Genomic DNA, 22,723 nt, shown 5'->3' with positions numbered 1-22,723 from the left:
CCACACCTACTCTGCAGGTTGAGCCCCACCCTTCTATAATCTAAAGGTGAGTTGCTGGTACTGTTGCTAGAAAGAGCAGCTTATCCTCCATCAGCCATGGGTCTCCTTTTACAAGCAATCTTCCTTGCATTAGGAGTCAGCCTGTCTTTAAGCAGACCAGCAGTGAAGGAGACCAGTTACCAACATGCTGCAGTTGCAACTGATGCTGCTCAGTGCTCAGAGATTGGTGTAGAACTGCTCAAAAAAGGAGGGAATGCAGTTGATGCAGCTGTAGGGAGTCTCTTGTGTGTTGGTGTCATCAATCTGCAGTCAACAGGGCTTGGTGGCGGCGGGTTCTTCATGTATTATGATGCAGAGTCTAGGGAGACCTCTTGTATTGACTTCAGAGAGAAAGCACCTGGGGTTATACCAGAATCAGCCATGGAGAGGTACATTGAAGATCCTACCTCAACAACAATAGGTAAGAGAGAAGCCATGCCAATGCACTACAACTTATTGGCTGCCATTACTAATACTGAGCTACAGTCATAGTAAATTAGTAAATAACTTATTAGTCTAGACTATAATTTGCCTGCAATTGTATTAGGTGGTCTAGCTATTGGTGTTCCAGGGCAAGTTAAAGGGCTCCATGAGGCCCACACTAGATTTGGTGAGCTCCCTTGGTATGATGTCGTTGAGCCTTCAATCAAGGTAGCTAGAGAAGGATTTGCTGTAACACCAACTGTAGCATTGGCTATATCAATAGTTGGTAATCAGTTGGATGAGAATTATCAAACACTGAGGTACCTATGAAATGATGAATGTGTCTGATTAACTATTTCCTCTTTCTGTTAGTGATTTACTCCACAATCCTGAGACTGGCCAGTTGTATAAAGAAGGTGAAATATTGAGACAACCACAATTAGCAGATACTCTAGAGTCAATAGCAAGATCTGGTTCAATATTCTTCTATAACAGTTCCTTCACTGAAGAAATGGTAGCAGAACTTGCCAGCGAATATGGTAGCATCCTCAGAGTAGAAGATTTCCTTAATTACAAGGCTGCAACAAGAGATCCGTTAATAAGCGAATACAAAGGAATGAAAGTTCACAGTTTTCCACCACCTGCCAGTGGCTCGGTTCTATCACTAGTGTTCAATATATTAGATGGTAAATGCAAAGCTGTGCATCCTTCAATCACATGCCATTGTCTCTGTAGGTTATGATCTAGATGAGATTGACTCCCTCTCTTATCACAGGATTGTAGAAGCATACAAGTTTGCTTACGGTCAGCGTCTTTCATTAGGAGATCCTGACTACAACGAAACTATATCTGAAGTAACAATATTAGTATTATTATTATTATCATAATATCTCAAACAGGTGGTTGATTTCATGTTAGATGTTGACACTGCAGTTGATATGAGATCAAGAATCACTGACGACACAACACACGATGTTGAATATTATTTAGAAAATCAGCCACTGCATAATCCAGAGTCACACGGTACAACACATCTATCAGTGATTGATGAGAAAGGAAATGCAGTTGGAATAACAAGTACAATTAACCTGTAGTGAGTACTACAAAAGAACTACTTTAATGCACACAATCTGTGGTTACTTTGTACTTGAGGCAGTATAAGTTGGTAAGATCTTTATGTTCTTGGCTTCCTCAGCTCAAAGTGACCACATATTGCCTGCAATGGAATTTTCATAATGTCCTTCTCTTTTAGTTTTGGTAGCCGCTCAATGTCTTCCAGGAGTGGTATTATATTCAACAATGAAATGGATGACTTCAGTGTCCCTGGTAGAAACAATAGCTTTGACTATCCTCCGTCTCCTTCAAATTACATAAAACCCAACCATCGACCACTCTCCTCCATGACTCCGACCATTGTCACTGATGAAGAGGGGTCAGTGGTTATGGTCGCTGGTGCATCAGGTGGTTCAAAAATACCAACAGCAACATCTCAGGTATAGCTAGACATGCATGCATAGGCGGTTGCAGGCCTGGGCATTAGAGGGCAATGCCCAGGTTGACTTTTTGACCAATAATTATATTCATGATTCTGGTGTGGGCATCCAGTGTAAACTGTGGTAGTTCAGCAGGCTTCTTTGGTGCTTTATGCTAAGAAACCATCTCAATGAAGTTATAGATCAGTATTGTCCATTTTCCTTGCAAAATTGTATGGAACCACACCCACTAATTATTGATGCCCAGGTCAAACCAAATTTCTGCAACCGCCCATGCATGCATGTACATTGAAAGGAATTGCTGGAGTGTAGACGTGTTATTAGCCATTAACTCACTTCCCTTCCTCTCTCTCTCTCTCTCTGTCAGGTGATACTGAATACACTCAGCTTCTCTATTCCATTGGAAGACGCTGTATCAAGGCCACGCCTACATCACCAACTGATTCCTAATACATTAGAAGTTGAGACTGATTTCTCTCAAAGTTACATTGAGGGGCTAGAGGAACGTAATCATGTGATTAGAAAGACGTCCTCTGTGGGTGTGGTCCAAGCTATTTATAAGGAAAAAGGAGGACTCATATACGCTGCATCTGATAAGAGGAAGGGAGGGGAACCAAGCGGATACTAACCAACTGTTTATAATAATGATACTCTATGTTTATATAGTGCTGTGATTTAAAAATAGTAATAATTATAATAACTATAATAGTTATAACTGTCAAGCTAAAAAGAGAGAGAATGTGTTTAAAATTTTAAAATAATTTGTATAATAACTCACTGAGTTTGGAAGAGATTCACACTATAATGTACAGGAAATCACAATCCTGGAATAAACAAACAAATAAACAAACAAACAGGTAAATAAATAATTACTTTACACGACATCAGTAAAAACTCTTGATAAGAGAACTGAGGAGGTGAAGAACAACACTGACTGAATGAGGAGGAAATGGATAAGAGGCCATTAGCAGCCATGAAGGGATTGATTCCTTACCTATGCTGCAATGAAGCTTCACGTAACTGAAGACGAACATACTCCAGTGTAATACCATCTTGCTGTTTATAAAATAAAGAATAAAAGAATATTTTGATTTAAAAAAACTAACAGCAGTGTTTATAGAGAGACCACACGAGCAGCGTATGAACTCGTAGTCCTGTGTTAATACATCTCTATGATTAATAATAATAAAATAATAATAAATAATAATAATAATAATTTAACAGCACCTCAAACAGATTGGGCATATGATGGGATCAGAATCAAAAGATACTAAAGCTGATGTAGTTGATTCTTCATATTGGGCAGCTAGTCTCTCTTGCTCTACAGAGAGAAGTCATGATGATAAAGAAGGAGGAGTTACATGTATATACCTTCTTTTAGTAATTCTTCAGTAATGTCCTCCATTATCATAAGAATAATATCAATGTCTGGTGAGTGGGTGTGGCTTTCACTATCAGGACTAGTCCATTGGCTATTGGCAGTACTCCGCTCAGGAGTATACTAACAATATACAAGAGTATACCAATAATACACAAGATTGTACTAATAATACCATTAAATTCTCTCCAATAGGATCTTCATTAAATGAAGAGCTCCTCTGCCTTTTAGCTCCACGGATCAGTAGTGGAGGAAGCTCCGCCTCTTTCCTACAATCAGCTGATCATCAGGTGGTAACAACACGAGTGGGTGTACCTAAAATTGTCCCATTCCTCCTGCATGGCCTCATAAACAGCATCAAGTACCCCAGAGCCATCAACACTCGATCCTATCCGTCTACTATCAACGACTGCTTCTCTGTTCCGTCTCAGTCTCTCTGAACACCTCTTTCAAATATTAATATTATTTAATATTATTACTATTCAATATTTCTAGAAGCTGTGAGCTAGTTTGCAGTACCTGTCTATAAGTTTCTTTCCATTCTGTTCTCTTTCCTTCGTTCTTATACAAAGCTTTCCTTGCGTTGAGCTGTTTCCTATCCTTTGAAGAAGGAGGAGTCGAGCTGGTCGCCATTTGTAATCCCGTATATCTAAGAATCCGGATTTTATACAGAGCACGTGGTTAAAGTAAACGAAGTGGTGATACGTACGTACGTCCGGGTAGGAGAATGACGTCAGCCGCGTGGTTCAAGTAAACGGAATGGGTTATTTCCGGTTATCTGTGCTTGAAGCCACACCCATAAATTCAAAATGGCGTATCAGAGTGCAATTCAATTTTGGAAAACATTTGATCTTCATTCTTTACAAGTTAAGACAATATTTATTTATTTATTTATTTATTTATTTATAAATAGAAACAGTTAGATGAGGAGGCTACGGAGGTGGCTAGGCGACAGGATGAGTCTGACCTGTCAGTTAGGAAACTAGTTGAACTGAGCAAAGAATTCAAAAAGAACTCGAATGAAGTAATATACAAATTAATGTCAGCCTATGAGATTGTCTGTTAGGAGGTGCGTAAGGCAATGTCTCCAATATTGAGAGCATTTCAAAGTGAGATTGACTCATTGACAAGACGTGCCAGCACTGCAGAAACTCACTTTCTTAATGCGTACAAGAAATTTATTGAAATACCTGGTAGGTAACCACACCCACTAATAAACCACTAATAAACCACACCTCCTTTAGATCCTAGTCCTTTACTTGAGTCGGCTGTGGGACAGCATCAGAAACTGATGAACATGCAGGACCTTGCTGTGGAGAACTCAAAGTTGCGGGAAACCCTCGACGAATATACTAAAGAATTTGCACAAGTCAAGAACCAAGGTGACAATAAATTGCAACATTTATTAATTAACTTTAATTAATTAATCAGCTACAACTATTAATAAACTGAAGAATCAAATTAAGGAGCTTGAAAATTCAATTGAAGAGAAAGCAAAAGTAATTATTTATATATATATTTATTTATTTATCTAATTTATTATTAGTCGAAAGCTAAGGAGCAGACAGCTCAATTAATGGAAACTTTTGAAGAGAAAGAAAGGTACAATGTAAATTAATTGATTAATTAATAAAAATCAATACAATGTAGAGAGTTTGCTGAAGTATTGTCAGCTGCTAATAGTTCAACGAAAGAGTCCGTTAATAAATGTACTGTGCTGCAGGCAGGTACGTTGTGAGGGGTGGGGCTTGTTGTCATGGCGATCACTTTTATAGCACTTGAGTCTACACAAGCAGAACTGTTTGAACTTAAGAATAAACTGGACGAGAATTCATCAGCAAAGTGTGTCATTATGAACCACTTATTATTATTATTATTATTATTATTGTTATTATTATTATTATTATTATTATTATCATTATTATTCAGACTGGCTGAGATGGATATACTAGTAACTGATTTGGACAGAGCCAATCAAAGGGCCCAACTAGCAGAGAAGGAATTGGAGAGACTTCAGACATTAACACAGCAAAAGGACACTCAACTTAAAGTATATCAACATTATTGATATAATCACTAATGAACTTATGATGCTGTCACAAATTTGACAAAATCCCTGTACATGGTCTCAGGCCAAATTTTGCCAAAAATGGAAAGTAGAGAATTCTCCATTTTTATTACATTTTCTGATGCATATACATGTTCTTATGTTGTGTAGAAAGTTTGAGCTGATTCCGATCAAAATTGGATTTTTTTATGAATTTTTTAAATTGCTCCAAAATCAGACAAAAGTCCCTGTACTATAGTACATGGTCTCAGGCCAAATTTTGCCAAAAATGGAAAGTAGAGAATTCTCCATTTTTATTACATTTTCTGATGCATATACATGTTCTTATGTTGTGTAGAAAGTTTGAATTGATTCTGATCGAAATTGGATTTGTTATGAATTTTTAAAGTTTAAAGTTTCCATTTTTCTAATTTCTAGTCTTCAGTGGATACTTCTGAGTTGGAGCTTGAGCTGAAGGTGAAGGACAAAGAACTGACATCAGTTCGGGAAGATGTGGAGAGACTTCAAAAAAATCTGCTGACACTGCGAGATAAATCGACCAATCAGATTGAGCTGCTTGAGAAGGAACTGAGAGATAAAGGGATACGACTTTCTGAGGCTGAGAGACTGCTGAGTCAGCAAGAAGACTATGAAGAAATCAAAAAGGAATTAAAGTGAATCAAATCATGTTTATTTATTTATTTTTTCATTTTATTTTATATATTCAGTATTATGAGAAGTGTGGAGTTTTCGCATTCGTCTCAAGAAGCCACACCTACTGTAGGTCACATGGTAATCATATGACCTGATTATATTTTATTTTCCAGAGCTCAGTCAAACCTCTTGAAGTTTTGTTGTTGGAAAAGAACAGAGGTTCAATTATTTTTATTAATTATTAATTATTAATAATAATTATTAATAGGTCTTATGAATGAGAACACTCGGCTAAAGACAGAGCTCTCAGAGTTGAGAAGTATGTTTCTAAATTTATTAACAATCCCACACTAACAGAGCTATCTTTGGTCCCATTATGTAGTTCATTTCTCCTCGTTACAAAGACAGCATAATGAGACACTCCAGTCTGTACAGGACCAGCAGCTACTTATTAACCAGCTGGAGACTGACCTTGCTCAAATACAACCATACCTTCCTCCAAGACCTGAAGCTGAGGTAAGGCACAACATGTAGCATAGAGTACATGAATATTCACTGAATGTCATCATTACTTCATGTAGGGTCAAGCCAGTTCAAGTGAGTTCATCGCTGAAGCAGTCAAAGACATTCATCCCGAGAGAAACGGTAGAGATGAAGCGGATTTTAGTAGTGGGCGGGGTTATTAATGTTTATTAATAGATGAAGGTTCTTTGCTAGCGATTGTCACTAGTCAAAGAGAGAGACTTAAGCAGCGGAACATGGAACTAGAAGCAGTGAGATAATGTCCTAATGATAACAGTGAGGTATTCTCTTCTTAAGGAGTGCCAGGAACACAAGCAATCTGCTGTTGTTCTTCAAAGAGAAGTTGACACCCTCAGGGGGGATAACGTTAAATTGTATGAGAAGGTACGGTTCCTTCAGACCTACTCAACCACGGTTAGTAGCCACACTCACCTAGCCCCTCCCAGTTAACCACACCTACAGACCAAACCCACCGGAGATGACCTAACTAGTCGTTATTCGTCTCAGTATGAAGCCAGACTGGATCCTTTTGCTGCCTTCAGTTCAAAAGTAAACAACTTTGTTTATTGTTTATAAAGTTACGAGTTGTTTACATAAAATGTACATGTTGTATTCCGTTTATTACCAATGATGGGCTTAATTAATGTATATCAATGCCATGTCTGATTTAAATTATATCTAAAGTTGGTTATTAATTATAAATTAATCATTAATTTAAAAGGTTATGTCATGTAGCCATGATCTCGTTAGCGTGTGTAGGCGTGTCACTTTTCGTTTTCCCTTTTACAGGAAAGACAAAGAAAATACATGCAACTGAGTGGACCTGATAAAGCAACTCTAATTTTAGTAAAAATAATAAATAAATAAAGAATAGCAGTAATTGTCTGTTGTAGGGAAGGTTCATACTGTCAAACAAAGTTGCAAGGATGATAACTTTCTTCTACATAATAATAATACACCTCATAATAATGCTGGTGAGAGAGAGAGCAGCTGTTAGTATTCCTATAGACAATAGCCCATTATTGTGTTGATGTATTTATTCAATTATATTCTGTTACGACTAGGTGCTGGCTAAGTTGGTAAACACAGCAAGCGACTCCACCATTGATCTTTACACTGAATGTGCCAAGAAGTAAGTAAAAAATATTGTTTAGTCTTTTAACAAATAAATGATGTGCATATCATTCACCTGTATGCGTATGTACATGTATATTTTTGTTTTATTTTCTTCAGGTTCTCTCAGCACATGTCTGTGTTTCATGATGTTCAACCAGGCGATCATCATCTACCAGTGGCAGGTGAAGGAGGTTGAAACATTAACTAAACACAAACTGTTCATCTCTCTCTCTCTCTCTCTTTTCATTTCCATTATTATTATTATTATCATCATAAAGTAATATTATTTGAATTACAAAAGAAGCCCCTCCCCTTTTATCAAACGGTATTTCGTTCTTTAACTACAAGTTTCTTCTTTGGTTGTTCGTAAGCTTTAGCTGCTTTTACTTGAATCAGCTTCTCTCTCTCGTCATCAAAAACAGCTGTAAGGTGCCCACCATAAACACACCCTGTATCAAGGCCAGTGGCAAATGGATACCTTTGCAGAAACCTAATGGCGTCATGTCCAAAATACACATGATCAGGACCAATCCAGGTTTGGGCCCAAGGTTGTGGGTGTGGTTCTTGATAGGCCCCACCCCTCTCACTTGAGAATGTGAGAGTACGAAGGTCAAAGGTCACATTCCTGAGGTGCAGGAGGTCATGATGAGATTGTTCCTCAATGGGTACCCCCGGTACTAGGCCAGCATGGATTACTAGGACTTCCCTTGATGGAAAATGAATTGAAAATGGTAGCTCAAAATACCAATCCATCTCTTCTTTACTAAGCCTACTCAACCACGAGAACTTATCACTGAGAGGCTCCGCCCCCTCAGAGTGTTTCAACCATTCAAGGAGACATATTTCATCATGGTTGCCACGGACACAATACCCGCCCACCTCTCTAACGAGACGTATAGACTCAACATTAAGAGGCCCTTTATTACAAACGTCACCAACAAACACAACGAGAACCCCAGGATCCCTTCCACCTGCTTTATCTAACAGCTGTACCAGTTCATCATAACAACCGTGTACATCACCGACGACCAGTAACCGTCTGCCCTTCAGTTCGTCCTCTGCCACTGTCCTGTGTAGTACACTGGGCACTGGTAGCCCATACGGGGTCCTGTCTATGAGGAATGGGTGTCTAGAGGAAGGAAAGAAATATTTCAATGATAATCTCAAATAAGAGAGGCATTGGGCAATCAAGGCACTCATTATTGTTAGCCACGCCCACTTGATGGTAGTAGGCTCCACCCACTTACAAAATGGCCGATGACAGCCACACCTTTTTTGTGGTATGGCCACACCTACATAAAACATTTAATTTATTCAGTGCACACACTCGTGTCGTGTCCTGTTCCTTTATTGTGGCTAAATCTTGACCAGAAAGAGAGACAGTGACTGATACTAGTAGAAGAAGAAGAAGGTCCATTTTCATAGCAGCATAATACATCAGTGATGTTAGGAGCTCAGAATAATCTTTCTCGTTCCCGTCAGCCCAGTCCTGCCTCAGTCTCCATAGCATCTGCGGGTAGTGGATCACTAGATACGGACTGGAGGACTTTCTCTCGCGATGAAGGAAGAAGAGCAGCCCTGGAGTTCATAGATAGGGCCAGGGCCTACATACAGTCCGCTAATAGCCCGAGAGTACAGGAATCAGCTCTAGTGAGAGAGTTTGCAACTTCACTGACAGAAACACTCGGGGCCAATCAGACGCAACCTTCTTCTTCTTCCTCCTCAGCTCAACTCCGCTCCCTCTCTCCCCCAACCCTCCATTCTACTGGTAGGAAGACTAACAGTGGCTCTAAACACTGGTGGAATATATTCAAGAGGAACAAAGGAGACAGAGGTTCCTCTTTAGGCAGGAGAGACTCCATCAAGAGAGGATCCCATATTGATAATGATCCTGGGATCCTATTGGACGGGATACTCCAGCAGATGAACCTAGTCAAGGACACGCCTACTTGGGAACGCTGTCGACTGCTGCTCATTGATCGTCATGGTAACCACCAGCTTGAGGTTTATTCACCTCCTAAGGTATGGAGCGTTATTGTTGGGTGTGGCTACGTTTGATTATTAATTAATTAATGCTATTATTAATGTATGGGACTTTTACATTTTATCTGTGATGAATCTTAACTCATAGTACTAATCATAGTAATTAATGGTTTACCTTGGACACTCTGTATGGCTTTTGAACCCTTAGTAACAGCTGCTTATTATTATTATTATTATATTAATGTTGATGTTGTTATTGTTATTTTAAAGTTTTGTATGTATTATATAAGCTGCTATTATATTAATAGTATCTAATTAATATTGATCCCCATGTCATTGTTTACATTATGCGTGTAGTGTAGATTATTCTGTGAGTGACATCATTTTGTTAAAGTTTGTTGTATCAGTCCTGAATCTTCTGTGTGGTACAGGATGTTTTTAAAAGACTCCCTTTATTATTGAGTAGGTTTATTTACATTGTATGGCAGGCTACAGATTATAGGGAAAGTTTGTGAGATTTCATAGTTAGGGCCCTTGTTTGTAATAGATAGTGATATCACATCTACTCTGTGTAGCTATCTCTTTATCTTTATTGGTTTTTGGTTGATCTTTGTATAAACTAATTGTGGTTTGAATATCTTGTGTTGAAGGTAGTCAAAATGTCTGAGGGTTTGTATACATGTATATGTCTTCTCTCTCTCTCTCTCTCTCTTTCTTGATGTTGTTGTGTTTGTTTATTATTGTGTTAAGGTGGTGTCATGGTATGTTACAGTGTCTCATTATTTGTTGGCGGGTGGCTTCCAATAAGGCTACAGCTGCTGGTATTGTGTACATTATCTTGTGGACTGTGTATCCTGTTCTATACGCTTCACTGCCTTCAATTGCAGCTGCATGTTTCCCAATCAGTCATCTGTATAATACAACACTTGTCTTATCACTCAGTTATCATCATGCATCATCATCATCATCATCATCATTATTATTATTATTATGAGAGAAAAGGGCAACAAAAAGAGATGAAATATATAGAAAGGAGGAGAGGGATTATTATTATTATTATTATTATTATTATTATTGTTCCATACAACCTCTCTCCTTTCCTTCCTCTCTTGCCTACGGCCAGTACATGTATACATATTCTCGTGTGTAAACACTTTAATGTTTTGTGCGTGTGCTTCTTGATAGCTGTTGGCTATTGTAATCAGTTCACTATGGTATGTTCCTATCTGTTTATTCTGTCCTGACTCTGTCTGTAATATGAGAAAGGGCTGGTGTGTAGTAGCAGCTGTAAATGGTTTGTTTGTTAATCTGGTAGTGTCAAGCTGTAAATGTAGAGTAAAGGTTATTTTTGATATTTCAATTACATGTACTCACCAACTGACTCTGTCTGGGAGAGGGAGGGAGGGAGGGTGGCTGCCTGTCTCTAATTTGATAGAGTAAGTTGATGTTTATGTTGTGTCTTCCTCTCTCTCTCCCAGTTTGTTGTCTGTGGTCAATCTTATTTATGTCATAATGTTGTCTGAATTGTCACTCACTTAGTTTGGCCTGTGTTGACACTGTAACCCACAGAATTACCTCTCTCCCTCTCCCTCCCTCTCTTCCTCTAGAACTGTGTCCCTAAGATGTCCTTGTTTTGTTTCCTGATTGAAGAGGTCCGCTGTACATCTCTCCTGGAGGTACCCGACTGTGATACTTCATTTGTCATAAAAGTAAGTGAAAGGAGGAGGAGTAGGGACATGAAATGTTAATCACAATCAGTTAAATAAACTATGACAATGCCTCCATATCATATACCTCTGTATTAATATTATATGTACATTGTGTATTTACTTATTGCTGTATGTTTTTATTAGTCGAGGAGTCATGGAGAGTATGTGTTCAAGGCGGGGAGCTATCATGATAAGAGCATATGGATCAGCACCGTACTTCAGTATACGACTGCACCAGGAGCTCCTGGCAACATGCACATGTAAGCCACTTTGATGTATCCTTATAATAACAATCATTCTCTTGTGTTAGTTTTAGACATGTTAAGTCAGTATACATGTACTTTAGGCATGATACAGTAATTGATCTTATTAATAACCATTAATAACTATCAATAACTATTAATAACCATTAATAACCACAGGTCTGCCTCAATGAATGCTCTCTCTGATACTCAGAGGATAAGTGGTCGTTCGTTCACTCGATCTCGTTCCCAAACTCCCATAACTCGTTCCACTGGTTTGAACTCAACAATAGCTCGGTCTCCGGTTCCTCCAACTGGCCCCACTTCCCGAAGGGAGGAGCCAGTCATGATAGATATAATGCTATTGGATACTGCTACTAATGGACCCGTTGCTAGGGAACAACCTGTCGTTGCTAGGGAAGACTCTGGTACGAACAGACGTCTAGTAAGAAGCATGTGTTTGGACACGCCCTCACCTCAGTTATTAGAAGGCCACACCCCCATTGACCATATCCCTCCTGACCTCCCTACTGATGATAGTACTGCTGGGGCTGGGGATCAATCAGTTACCGGACCCTCTCCCCCTCCCCCTCCCATCCCTCTCCACAGGAAATCAAGTGCCCCTCCCATTGTTGTTAATAGTATGCGTAACGAAGAGGGCGGGGCCTCACTGCCGCTCTACAGCAGTTCTGAGGCTTTAGGTTGCGTGGACTCTGAGGAAAGGCTCGAGTTTGTTAATGTGCCTCCTGTTGAAAGAGGTGGGCGGGGCCATTCTCGCCGTCGCAGTTATGACAGTAGTTACAGTCACAGTACAGACGTGGGAGGAACAGGAACCACCTCTCCTCTTGTCAGGAACAGTTATAGAATTGACGTGGGTAGCAACGAGAGGATTAGTTCCATAGCAACCAGTGGTCCCTCTAGTACATTCTCTAGTGCCGGTAACCTCCATGATGTGACGAGGGATGTTACCCACTCTCCCTCGTCCATCCTCCCTACCACCCCTGACCCTCTCATGGGACTGGAGACTGAGAGCCAAGCCTCTTCAAGCCACGCCCTCTTTATTGAAACCTCCAGTAACGTTGACGTTCATTTACCACGTCACACTGAGCATCCTTATCAGTCCTGGGCTACCACTTCAACTGACGTTGAGAACCTCCGGGTATTGTCACAGTATCCTTGGTTTCACGGGATGATATCTCGTAATAACGCTACACAGCTGGTTCAAGTGGGCGGAGTTACTGGCAAGTATCTTGTGAGACAGTCTGAGTCTAGAGAAGGAGATTTTGTACTAACTTTTAACTGCCACAACAGAGCAAAGGTACAGCTTCATGTACAATTATAGTCAGTCAACTTCAGGGGAAATTACTATTTTGCTTGTCCTAAAATTATAATTTTAGTTATGCTGGGAGTTGTCCTCTTAATAATTGCTCGTAATTATTATTAATTACACTATGATAGCTTCAGTGCTTTTATTTGTAATTGGACGCCTTCAGTGTTTACATTGACCTAGTGCCTGAAAATACAATTACAATAACACGTACATGTACATGTACATGAACAGTATCTCAATGTAATCCTATTATAAAGTAAAGGGGGACCCTCTAATGAAAGTGCATTATTGTGTGTGTACAAGTTAAAGGTTCATGTGGTATTACTTTTTGTGTTTTTCTTTTTCAGCATTTAAGACTCACTCTTGATTCATCAGGCTGCACTATACAGCACCTCTGGTTTGAGGACTCTGCTACAATGATTGAGTACTTTAAGACCCATCCAATACCTCTGGACTCAATACCAGCTAGTGAAGACATCACTTTAACGAGTTATGTCGATCGGTCGGCCTCTGACTCATTCCGTACGACCACTGTCATCAACATGGAGCGGATTAACAGGACTCCGCCCAGAAGATCTCGTTCAATCCACGTCACATCATCTCAAGGTACTGATAGGTCTAATTCTCCTCTGCGTTCCACCAGGGGGGCCTCCGGGGGGGCTGGGGGCTCTAATTGGAGACAGATATTCAACAGGAGGTCCGCTAGTTCTCAAAGTGTTCGGTCTCATGCCACAGTTCAGAGAACTCAGTCGGCTAATGCATCATCAATGCAAGAGATTAGAGGAAGGACAATAGGAGGAGGGGCCAGTAGGTGGGGCAATAGGGTACCTGAAAATAACTATGTTAGCCGGCAGTATTAATAATGAATGAATTAATTAATAGTTATTAAGTGGTTGTTGTGTCAATGTCAAGTTGTTCATATTATTTCTTCATTTTTGATCATCATTAATATTCATTAACAATATAATATCATAATTATTTTCCTCTCTCACAATATTCATTATTATTTTCATATTTAAAATCAAAATATTTTGAAAATGATCTCATGAACAGAAACAGCAACAACAAAATGAAATCACTTCCTTTTCCTTCTCTTCCTTCCTCTGGTTCCACTTGTCTCTTTATTGCTGTTCCGGTTAACACTAGTCTGTTCTCCAGTATTACTGGTCAGTCCAGTTTCAATACTGGTCAGTCCAGTTATATCATCTTTTGTTAGTGTTACGGTGACCTCTTCCTCTTCATCAGTATCTTTGTCTCTTGGTTTTGTTTTTGGCGGTTCCTCTTCCTCAGTAACAGGTGGTTCTTCTTCCATTGGGTACATTATTTCATATACATCTTCTTGGACTTCTTGCTAAAGAAACCGAGACAATTTATGTAGCCACACCCTTTTCCATTAAATCTTACAATTATATCTTTGCCATTCTTTCTATCTTCTTGTACATTAGCAGCTGCTACAAGAGAACAAGAGAGAGAGAGAGATAGTGTGTGAAAGGTGTTTAATGAAATACTTTGAATATTATCAATCTGGAGTGTAGTCTCTTTTAAGACATTTGTTAATATTGACTGGCCATCTTCATCCATACTGAAATAAACAAGCGTAACAGGTGTAAAAAATATTCCTATAATTGATTTCACCACCTTGCAAGTACAACTTGGTCATTATTAAGACTTATAGAGGTTCTCTCTACCTTATAATGCTTCTAGAGAAGTCTTTAGACAGTATCTCTATGCTCTCTTGCTGTTAGAAAGCTCTTAACTTTCTCCCTGTGTAAGCCGCCATTTTGTTTGCCGTGACCACACCGACTCACGTAAAGGAGCGTGGGCGGGTGGTTGCTAAGGCTTGTTATTTCTCCAATACAACATGTATATATAGAAGAAATGTAAGTGTGGACATACAAATATATATATATAGATAGCGCGATGGTGAATTCAATTATAGGAACGACCTGGGGGCTTCGCCCCCAGGTCGTTAATAAACAAAATAAATAATTAAAACAGTTATTATTATGTTTACTTTTTAGCATTAGTCCTGATCCCCATATATTTATTAATTGATTTATTTAATTCGTTAACTTTTGTCATAGCAATCTTCGTACACTTAACTACCTAGTAATAATACACACACATACATGTACATGTACATGTACATACAACAATTTTTTAGAAACTCAAATTTTTTTGGAAAAAAACCGCAGGCTATAGCTACAGGGATTTTTTCAAATTGGCTTCGAAATCAACCCCAATTTTTATTACACTTTCTGATGCATATACATGTACTTATGTAGTGTAGAAAGTTTGAGCTGATTCCGATCAAGATGAGAATTACCTCTTCATGTTGAAGAGCCACACCTTCTAACTGCATAGTGCATATCTCTCTATGAATATTCATTACTATGTATAAGTGCCCAGTCAGCACTTTTTCTTCCTCAATACTTGGATCAACTAGAAGGTAATTACTGTGTGTGGAGATTAATTGACCACACCCACTAATAAAAACATATTTACCCTTCTGATAAAAACCCAAAGGTAATGCATATTGGAGTGTGGTGAATATTGAGAGGAACTGGTTCCCGTTCTGATACTGGATGCTGGTACGGGAATGAATCTTAAAGCTATGAATATCATTAACTCACTATAGTAGCATGTTCACCAGAAACTGTTACATACGGCCTCCTATTGATTAATAAATCAATTAATTAATTAATGTTAATTAACCTGCAATGTTTCAAGGCACAAAACGAAGCCATTACGCAACAGTCGGTGATGTTACCACTATCATTCAATATATGAATATCAACTCTGATAGACCACACCTACTTTAATTAAACAACATATTCAATAACAAGCCACACCTACTTTCTGTCCTGCTATTATACAGAGGCTCTCAGTGTCCAGTGATCGTGACTCCTTAAAGCAGCGATCCAGTAACCTCTCAACTCTCATGGTTAGAGAAGACCTACAAGTGACATGTGATAATAATTAATAATAAACCTATTGCAAAAAAGGAGAGTACATGGACCTGCTCGTACTTTCCAATGTCATAATTAGGTGCTGCCATTGGTGAGGGAAGTACATTGAAATACAGCAAACCATCTGTCGGCCTCTGAGGGCGTGGCACTACCACCTCACACCCAACACAAGCTTGCACCCTATTAATAACCAGTAATAACTATTAATAACCAGTAATAACTATTAATAACCACTAATATAACTACTAATAATCAGTAATAATAATTAATAACCATTAATATGACTATTAATAAACTACCTTGTCTCACCAATTGTTACCAGTACGTTGCCATGGGTTACTGGAGATGGTTTGATGAACACTTGACGATAATCATACACAGAACGACCATCCAACCTCTACCATTGATACAGTAAATAAACATTATTAATACATTAAATACAGTGATAAGAGTATAGGTTGGATCTTCATCAGTTCTCTCACTTTTCTTTCTTGAATTGCTTCTAGTGTGAACTCTTTCTCACAGTTACTGATGGCACTAGCTCTACTTCTGTTCATGTTTCTGCACGTGGTGGGCGTGGCTCATAATTAATTTATTAAATTGAATATTTGAATCAATACAGTAATAAAATAAAACAATGAAAATAAAATAACTGATTTAAAAATAGTAATTAATATTTTATTGATTACACAAGACCTCTTTCACCAAACCACAGACTATAAAAAGGAGAGAGAGTTCGATATTTCAATTGTTTGTTTGAATTTGCTAACCATTCACTGTACAATGTGTTGCCATGGTTACTCATAACGATGTTCCTGACCTCAACTGGAGGGCTCAGTCCAAACCGCTGGGCCCTTTCCCATCTCTCCAACCTACTCATACCTGTAAACAAACCAACAAACAACGTAATGTATAAACAACAACAATCCATACCCAGACATGGGCCGTATTTTAGATTGAGGTCAAATTGACGTAGGATGTTCAATTCAGCTTCAACTTGTTCAACTAAAGATGAGGAGAAAGAGAATGAGCAGCTAGAGGTTCCACTATAAGGCCAATCCTTTCTACTAGTCTAGCAAGAGGCCAGGCCGGGCTACCTTAATAATACCTGTTTTTGTCTGATCAGTAGTAATTGGTCTATGGAAGGACGGGGCCTCTTTCTTGATGACTGGTCGAGGACGAGTTGCTGTGAAGTTCAGTTTAGTTTGTTTACCAACAGACGCCATGTTTGTGACAATTACCACGCCCACTTTTAGCAGCAAGGGCAAGGCTGCAATATAGTTGCAATAATATTAAACAATAAACAAAATGTAATGACAAAAAGGCTCAGGAGTGAGTAGTCTTTAGTGATTCTGATCTGATAAGGACATTCTCTCCCACGTGTAGTCAATAAATGTGGACAACTATAATAAGAACAAAGCTATTAAATAACCTTCGGAAAAATACTCAAAAATTAGCACTAAATTCTGACCTGTTGTAGTCGTGATAGTCTATCAAAATGTCTCTCTAAATAAATAAATAAATAAATGAATAAATAAATTAATGACTTTATTACCAGTATACGGTATTAATCCAGTCAATGTTTCCGATATATTTGATATTTTCGATAAATCATCAGGATCCTTAATCTTTAATAATACATGTAATACTATGAATAATAAATTAGTATCAAATAATTAATAAATTTATTAATTACCTGATTGTGCTACTCTACAATATTTTGAATTCGTGTTCCATTTCTTAACATAACCAAGTAAACAACCTAAAGGATTTGTACACAACATAAGAACATGTATATGTATCAGAAAATGTAATAAAAATGGAGAATTCTCTACTTTCCATTTTTGGCAAAATTTGGCCCGAGACCATGTACTATAGTACAGGGACTTTTGTCCGATTTTGGAGCAATTTTAAAAATTCGTAAAAAATTTAATTTTGATCGGAATTAGTTCAAACTTTCTACATAACATAAGAACATGTATATGTATCAGAAAATGTAATAAAAATGGAGAATTCTCTACTTTCCATTTTTGGCAAAATTTGGCCCGAGACCATGTACTATAGTACAGGGACTTTTGTCCGATTTTGGAGCAATTTTAAAAATTCGTAAAAAATTTAATTTTGATCGGAATTAGTTCAAACTTTCTACACAACATCAGAACATGTATATGCATCAGAAAACGTAATAAAAATGGAGAATTCTCTACTTTCCATTTTTGGCAAAATTTGGCCCGAGACCATGTACTATAGTACAGGGACTTTTGTCCGATTTTGGAGCAATTTTAAAAATTCGTAAAAAATTTAATTTTGATCGGAATTAGTTCAAACTTTCTACACAACATAAGAACATGTATATGCATCAGAAAACGTAATAAAAATGGAGAATTCTCTACTTTCCATTTTTGGCAAAATTTGGCCCGAGACCATGTACTATAGTACAGGGACTTTTGTCCGATTTTGGAGCAATTAAAAAAATTCGTAAAAAATCCAACTTTGATCGGAATTAGTTCAAACTTTCTACACAACATCAGAACATGTATATGCATCAGAAAACGTAATAAAAATGGAGAATTCTCTACTTTCCATTTTTGGCAAAATTTGGCCCGAGACCATGTACTATAGTACAGGGACTTTTGTCCGATTTTGGAGCAATTTTAAAAATTCGTAAAAAATTTAATTTTGATCGGAATTAGTTCAAACTTTCTACACAACATCAGAACATGTATATGCATCAGAAAACGTAATAAAAATGGAGAATTCTCTACTCTCCATTTTTGGCAAAATTTGGCCCGAGACCATGTACTATAGTACAGGGACTATAACACAATGCCAAATCCTGTGGAACTATTAGTATTATTAATTATGGCAACTATTATTATTAATTACTAAGTTGTTCTTCATTTAATGATCTTATTGTTGCATGAAACGGCTCAGAATGAATGCCACTGGAACTTAGTATATCTGCAGAGAGAAGACATAAGGTAAGTCCTTGGTTCCCTGTTACCTGTTAGTGCCTTAAGGACTCGGTTCGGTTGGTCTAGAGTGATGGCCACACCCACTGCTCTCTCGTAATCCTTATCTTGTAATAAATTCAACAACTGCTGTTCCCTGAGTGAATCATTAAAATAGTAATAATAATTATTATTATTACTTGAGTATAAAATCTGATTGTTTCTCTTTCTCTTGGGTTCTCTTCTCATTTGTCACGTCCTACAGGTCACATGACATCAGCTCTCAGACACATGACCACTGTACCTTCCATTCACACACTGTGGTGTCACTGCTTCCAGTGAAGAGGCTCCGCCCATCATTGGGTGTGGCTAAGGACCACACCTTATCTTCATGAGCGTCTAAAGTAGTCAGACACTCATTCGTCTTAACGCTCCAAATTTTCAATAAACCATCATTAGCTCTGAATAATAACAACAACAACAATAATAACAACAATACTAACTACTTACACTGATGCTACTGCTTGTCCTTTATTAATGAAGATTGCTTTTAGAATTGAGTTGGAATGTCCTTCAAAGGTTTTCAAGGTACTGAAATCACTAACTGACCAAAGTCTTAACGTATTATCACTGGAACTTGTCAATACACACTGGATGAATAAACAAAATAAATAAACAAACAAACAAACAAATAAACAATGATTACTTGGTCAACAGGAGAGAACTGTACTGACCACACCCCCCTCCTGTGTCCTTTTAATGTTCCCATCAGTTTACCATCAGCTACTGACCATATCTATTGTATTATTAATTGATGGGTGGAGCTTCAGTGTATAGCTACATGTAGCTCTACCTTAGCAGTTTTATCGTGGGATCCAGTTACAATAAGTTTGTTATTTGGTGAAACATCAATTGAATTAATATCCTAATAATATACAAACACCCAATCAGTATACTACAGGCCCTCCCCCTCCTTTACTTTATTGTGAGCAGCTTCAGTGAACATGGCGGACATACTTCCCTAAATAACAATAATAATAATAATAATAATAATAATAATAATAATAATAATAATAATAAGACAATGGTAGGTAGGTAAACCTCATTAGTCTTCTTTGACAAGAGCAGCTGTTTGACGTTCCATAATTTAATAGTTTTATCTAAACTACCACTAACAAGGAAGGAGTTGTCCTGTCTGGAAAATAATTGAAATAATATTAATAATGCAAACATACTTGGCCCAGGCTATTGCTGTAACACTCATAGTGTGGCCCCGCCCAGTAGCCACACCCTCATACTGACCACTTGAAGGGTTTCTCCTCCAAACTCGAACAGTTTTATCCTTGAAACATTAGACAGTACAGTAGCTGGTGCTTATCAATAATCTCACACCTTAGAACCAGTAGCTATCATCTCATTGGTCACATTAACATCAACACACAGTATGACATCAGCATGCCCTCTCACTAGCTGACACTGTGACCACGCCCCCCTCTCGTACACCTTGAGGTTCTCACTATTGGTTGCTATAGCAACCTCATCGTACCCATCCCCAGAAATACACTTGATGTCTAGTACCTCATCAAGATTACCCACAAACTAATGAAATAATAATTATTAATTATAATTATTGAAAATAACTTACATATTTAACAGACTTGTCTTTTAACGAGTATAATAAGAGGGTGTGGTCACTGGCCACAGCTACCAGTGACTGTAGGGCGTGGCAGTACAATAGATCACTAAAGACGTGTCCAGTTGATTCCGGTAATGAATACAATGAACCAAGACAGCAACCATTCTCAATATCCCATAACTTCAATACTCCTTTGGAGGCATAGTCAAAAGAGGTGTGGTCAGTGACAAAATATAAATACCTTTCTCTCCTGCAGTTGCCACGGTAACAGAGCCCCTCCCACTCACCTCCTCTGGTATGAGTTGCAATCCTTCAACGGCCTATGACATACTCTAATTAAAGCACACCTGATATTACGCAATACCTCATAAACTGGTAATACTTTAAGGAGCTCCGCCTTCTCATCATTTAATAACCAGTAGTTAATAACCTGGTCACGCCCACCACTAATGAAATAGTCTCCGCCCTCTTTAGACAAGAAGAGCAGAGTGGTGACTGGACTTACATGAGAACCAGACAATATCTGAATACACCTGCAGTTGATATTAATAATAATAAAATGAACCAGTTAATTACTAACTTGCTGTCTTGAAGGCTCCATAGTCTAATGTTGTTATCAATCGATGAACTGAACAGGAGGAGCTTCGATGGATGGAATCTGACAATAGAGACCACACCTACTCCAGGCCTGAAGTGGTGAGTGCAGTACTGACGGCTCATATCCCATACTTTAATCGTTGAGTCAGCAGAACCTGAAACAGACACACAGGAACCTGTCGTTACTATAATTAGTAACACATACCAGTAGCAAGGAGAGAGGAGGAGGAGTCTATATCCATGGCAACCACTGGACCTAAATGTCCCTATTTAAAGTCAATCAATTGATGAATTAATCATTAAAGTATATTTACTTTCCATTGCCTGGTACAAGTACTGGTTATTAAGTTATATTGCTTAATTAATAAACTCCTCCAGGCCACACCCAGTGTAGTCTCATCTGGACTGACGGCCAGTGTAATGGGAGTGTCCTCTTCCTAATTAACTAATAATTATTATTAATTACTTGTCATACTTCATCAAATGACTGTATTGTTGCTAAAGTGCTCAGATCAACTAATTTGATTGAGTTATGGCACATGCTAATCACATGGGACCCATTTGAAAGAGTCTAAAAAGGCAAACAACAGTTAATAATCAATTTAATGAATTATTATTTACTTTGACAGATCCTCCAGTGTAAAATGGATTAAGTCTATGCTGTAGCTCGTAACTATAAATAAAATAAATAAATATAAATATAAATAAAATAGTTACTACCAAATTGCCATATCGAAGCACGTGGCACTAGCCCCACCCTCAAACTACTCATGAATTATTCATAACTTTGTCAAGAGCTCATTAATATTCATTATGATGGTCACGTGACTATTGCCAATCACTTTAAAGGTTGCCTAGCAACCAAATGACTTCAGGCGGGATCATAAGAAGAAGAAGAAAAAGCATGAGGCAGCCATTCTGTCTCTCTCCTCAGGTTTTATTTTCTTCTATCCAGTTACCCTCTCTCTCTCTTTCTCTCTCTTTCTTTCTCTCAGTAGGGTTGCTGAAGTCTCTAGTACTAACTGTTTGAGAGACAGACAGACTCAGAGGTTACTTACTGTGTCCTGTATGTACAAGCTTGTAAGATTCTTTATGTAGGGAGGGGCCATGACTTGTTACTGTCTGGAGTACAGGATAGTTAATGAGATAAGTTAATACACACACAGTGCTCCTGTATATGAGTGTGTGATGAATAATGGAGGGAATAGTTTATCTAAGTGTCAGTTGGTAAAGACAATGAGCAAAGCAAGAGTGAGAAATACATGTAATGGGGAAAAATGAGTGGCTTTGCTCTTTGCCTTTCCACTGGCATTTTGGTAACATTCTCACTTTATTCTTTCACCCATTCCGCATGTTATTTATTATTATTATTATTATTATTATTATTATGGGGTTATTCTTTTACTTTTATATAGTATTTCATTGTTAATATATGACGATTGAATTTATATCTTTTGTATTTTTCAGGTTGATGTACATTACTCATCAAAGACAGTTCCCTCTATTTGTTAATGATATCCGCACACTATCATGTACATGTACATCCTTATCTATAACATGTATTCTATTTTTCTTTCCTTAAGATTGCTACATAGACTCAAGAAAGCAAGTCTTCTTCCACATCAAATCCAACT

The 22,723-nt window shown here is 38.0% G+C and overlaps 8 protein-coding genes across 9 annotated transcripts; 3 read left to right on the top strand and 5 right to left on the bottom strand.

Annotated features, from left to right (window-relative positions):
- The first annotated feature begins 2 nt into the window (after nucleotides 1-2).
- On the top strand, nucleotides 3-2,661 carry LOC100640194 (gamma-glutamyltranspeptidase 1-like). Its single transcript, XM_003384116.3, has 7 exons — nucleotides 3-460; nucleotides 587-782; nucleotides 835-1,148; nucleotides 1,198-1,316; nucleotides 1,362-1,555; nucleotides 1,715-1,955; nucleotides 2,323-2,661. Exons 1-7 carry the CDS (start codon nucleotides 97-99, stop codon nucleotides 2,581-2,583), a joined length of 1,689 nt encoding a protein of 562 aa, XP_003384164.1. The 5' UTR covers nucleotides 3-96; the 3' UTR covers nucleotides 2,584-2,661.
- LOC100635139 (RPA-interacting protein A-like) lies at nucleotides 2,607-3,986 on the bottom strand. The gene is made up of 10 exons (XM_003384078.3): nucleotides 3,853-3,986; nucleotides 3,649-3,779; nucleotides 3,509-3,602; nucleotides 3,327-3,456; nucleotides 3,183-3,276; nucleotides 3,062-3,125; nucleotides 2,950-3,011; nucleotides 2,829-2,889; nucleotides 2,734-2,779; nucleotides 2,607-2,678 (listed from the first exon to the last, which is right to left on the bottom strand). The coding sequence occupies exons 1-9, from the start codon at nucleotides 3,964-3,966 to the stop codon at nucleotides 2,750-2,752; spliced, it is 780 nt and encodes a 259-aa protein (XP_003384126.1). The 5' UTR covers nucleotides 3,967-3,986; the 3' UTR covers nucleotides 2,607-2,678; nucleotides 2,734-2,749.
- Nucleotides 3,987-4,108: 122 nt separating this feature from the next.
- LOC100640068 (protein CASP-like) lies at nucleotides 4,109-8,000 on the top strand. Its single transcript, XM_003384115.3, has 22 exons — nucleotides 4,109-4,199; nucleotides 4,247-4,357; nucleotides 4,400-4,526; nucleotides 4,578-4,715; nucleotides 4,765-4,832; nucleotides 4,880-4,935; nucleotides 4,984-5,060; nucleotides 5,109-5,175; nucleotides 5,263-5,383; nucleotides 5,819-6,054; nucleotides 6,109-6,160; nucleotides 6,208-6,253; nucleotides 6,303-6,353; nucleotides 6,417-6,550; nucleotides 6,616-6,679; nucleotides 6,734-6,807; nucleotides 6,854-6,970; nucleotides 7,019-7,105; nucleotides 7,346-7,402; nucleotides 7,450-7,530; nucleotides 7,621-7,688; nucleotides 7,790-8,000. Exons 1-22 carry the CDS (start codon nucleotides 4,143-4,145, stop codon nucleotides 7,866-7,868), a joined length of 1,968 nt encoding a protein of 655 aa, XP_003384163.1. The 5' UTR covers nucleotides 4,109-4,142; the 3' UTR covers nucleotides 7,869-8,000.
- Nucleotides 7,924-8,923, bottom strand: LOC100639940 (bis(5'-nucleosyl)-tetraphosphatase PrpE [asymmetrical]-like). The gene has a single exon (XM_003384114.3). The coding sequence runs from the start codon at nucleotides 8,870-8,872 to the stop codon at nucleotides 7,991-7,993; it is 882 nt and encodes a 293-aa protein (XP_003384162.1). The 5' UTR covers nucleotides 8,873-8,923; the 3' UTR covers nucleotides 7,924-7,990.
- An 81-nt stretch (nucleotides 8,924-9,004) lies between these two features.
- Nucleotides 9,005-13,924, top strand: LOC105316729 (SH2B adapter protein 1-like). The gene is made up of 5 exons (XM_019993175.1): nucleotides 9,005-9,694; nucleotides 11,263-11,364; nucleotides 11,509-11,624; nucleotides 11,787-12,924; nucleotides 13,284-13,924. The coding sequence occupies exons 1-5, from the start codon at nucleotides 9,116-9,118 to the stop codon at nucleotides 13,794-13,796; spliced, it is 2,448 nt and encodes an 815-aa protein (XP_019848734.1). The 5' UTR covers nucleotides 9,005-9,115; the 3' UTR covers nucleotides 13,797-13,924.
- Nucleotides 13,925-13,950: 26 nt separating this feature from the next.
- Nucleotides 13,951-16,506, bottom strand: LOC100639813 (exosome complex component RRP45-like). Of its 2 annotated transcripts, none has more exons than XM_019993177.1 (12): nucleotides 16,388-16,506; nucleotides 16,205-16,302; nucleotides 15,966-16,085; nucleotides 15,793-15,892; nucleotides 15,652-15,749; nucleotides 15,570-15,609; nucleotides 15,442-15,524; nucleotides 15,263-15,392; nucleotides 14,951-15,042; nucleotides 14,445-14,518; nucleotides 14,341-14,387; nucleotides 13,951-14,287 (listed from the first exon to the last, which is right to left on the bottom strand). In XM_019993177.1, exons 1-12 carry the CDS (start codon nucleotides 16,460-16,462, stop codon nucleotides 14,012-14,014), a joined length of 1,233 nt encoding a protein of 410 aa, XP_019848736.1. In that variant the 5' UTR covers nucleotides 16,463-16,506; the 3' UTR covers nucleotides 13,951-14,011. The 2 variants fall into 2 exon arrangements, with proteins under 2 accessions (XP_019848736.1, XP_019848737.1); XM_019993178.1 differs by having other exon boundaries at nucleotides 14,341-14,384.
- Nucleotides 16,507-16,515: 9 nt separating this feature from the next.
- LOC100635013 (DNA polymerase delta subunit 4-like) lies at nucleotides 16,516-17,150 on the bottom strand. The gene is made up of 4 exons (XM_019993180.1): nucleotides 17,014-17,150; nucleotides 16,839-16,910; nucleotides 16,676-16,787; nucleotides 16,516-16,621 (listed from the first exon to the last, which is right to left on the bottom strand). Exons 1-4 carry the CDS (start codon nucleotides 17,129-17,131, stop codon nucleotides 16,591-16,593), a joined length of 333 nt encoding a protein of 110 aa, XP_019848739.1. The 5' UTR covers nucleotides 17,132-17,150; the 3' UTR covers nucleotides 16,516-16,590.
- A 2-nt stretch (nucleotides 17,151-17,152) lies between these two features.
- On the bottom strand, nucleotides 17,153-21,846 carry LOC100639686 (transducin beta-like protein 3). Its single transcript, XM_019993176.1, has 24 exons — nucleotides 21,810-21,846; nucleotides 21,711-21,762; nucleotides 21,565-21,660; nucleotides 21,404-21,526; nucleotides 21,295-21,355; nucleotides 21,073-21,244; nucleotides 20,857-21,025; nucleotides 20,734-20,812; nucleotides 20,502-20,683; nucleotides 20,249-20,455; nucleotides 20,092-20,198; nucleotides 19,958-20,051; nucleotides 19,836-19,877; nucleotides 19,710-19,781; nucleotides 19,563-19,652; nucleotides 19,367-19,506; nucleotides 19,161-19,317; nucleotides 19,057-19,115; nucleotides 18,910-19,013; nucleotides 18,792-18,866; nucleotides 17,602-17,667; nucleotides 17,461-17,553; nucleotides 17,377-17,411; nucleotides 17,153-17,308 (listed from the first exon to the last, which is right to left on the bottom strand). Exons 1-24 carry the CDS (start codon nucleotides 21,818-21,820, stop codon nucleotides 17,249-17,251), a joined length of 2,346 nt encoding a protein of 781 aa, XP_019848735.1. The 5' UTR covers nucleotides 21,821-21,846; the 3' UTR covers nucleotides 17,153-17,248.
- Nucleotides 21,847-22,723: the final 877 nt, after the last annotated feature.

Source organism: Amphimedon queenslandica, unplaced genomic scaffold, assembly GCF_000090795.2.
Source record: "Amphimedon queenslandica unplaced genomic scaffold, v1.1 AMPQUscaffold_13500, whole genome shotgun sequence".
NCBI lineage: Eukaryota > Metazoa > Porifera > Demospongiae > Haplosclerida > Niphatidae > Amphimedon > Amphimedon queenslandica.
This window is presented reverse-complemented; position numbering and strand designations above follow the sequence as displayed.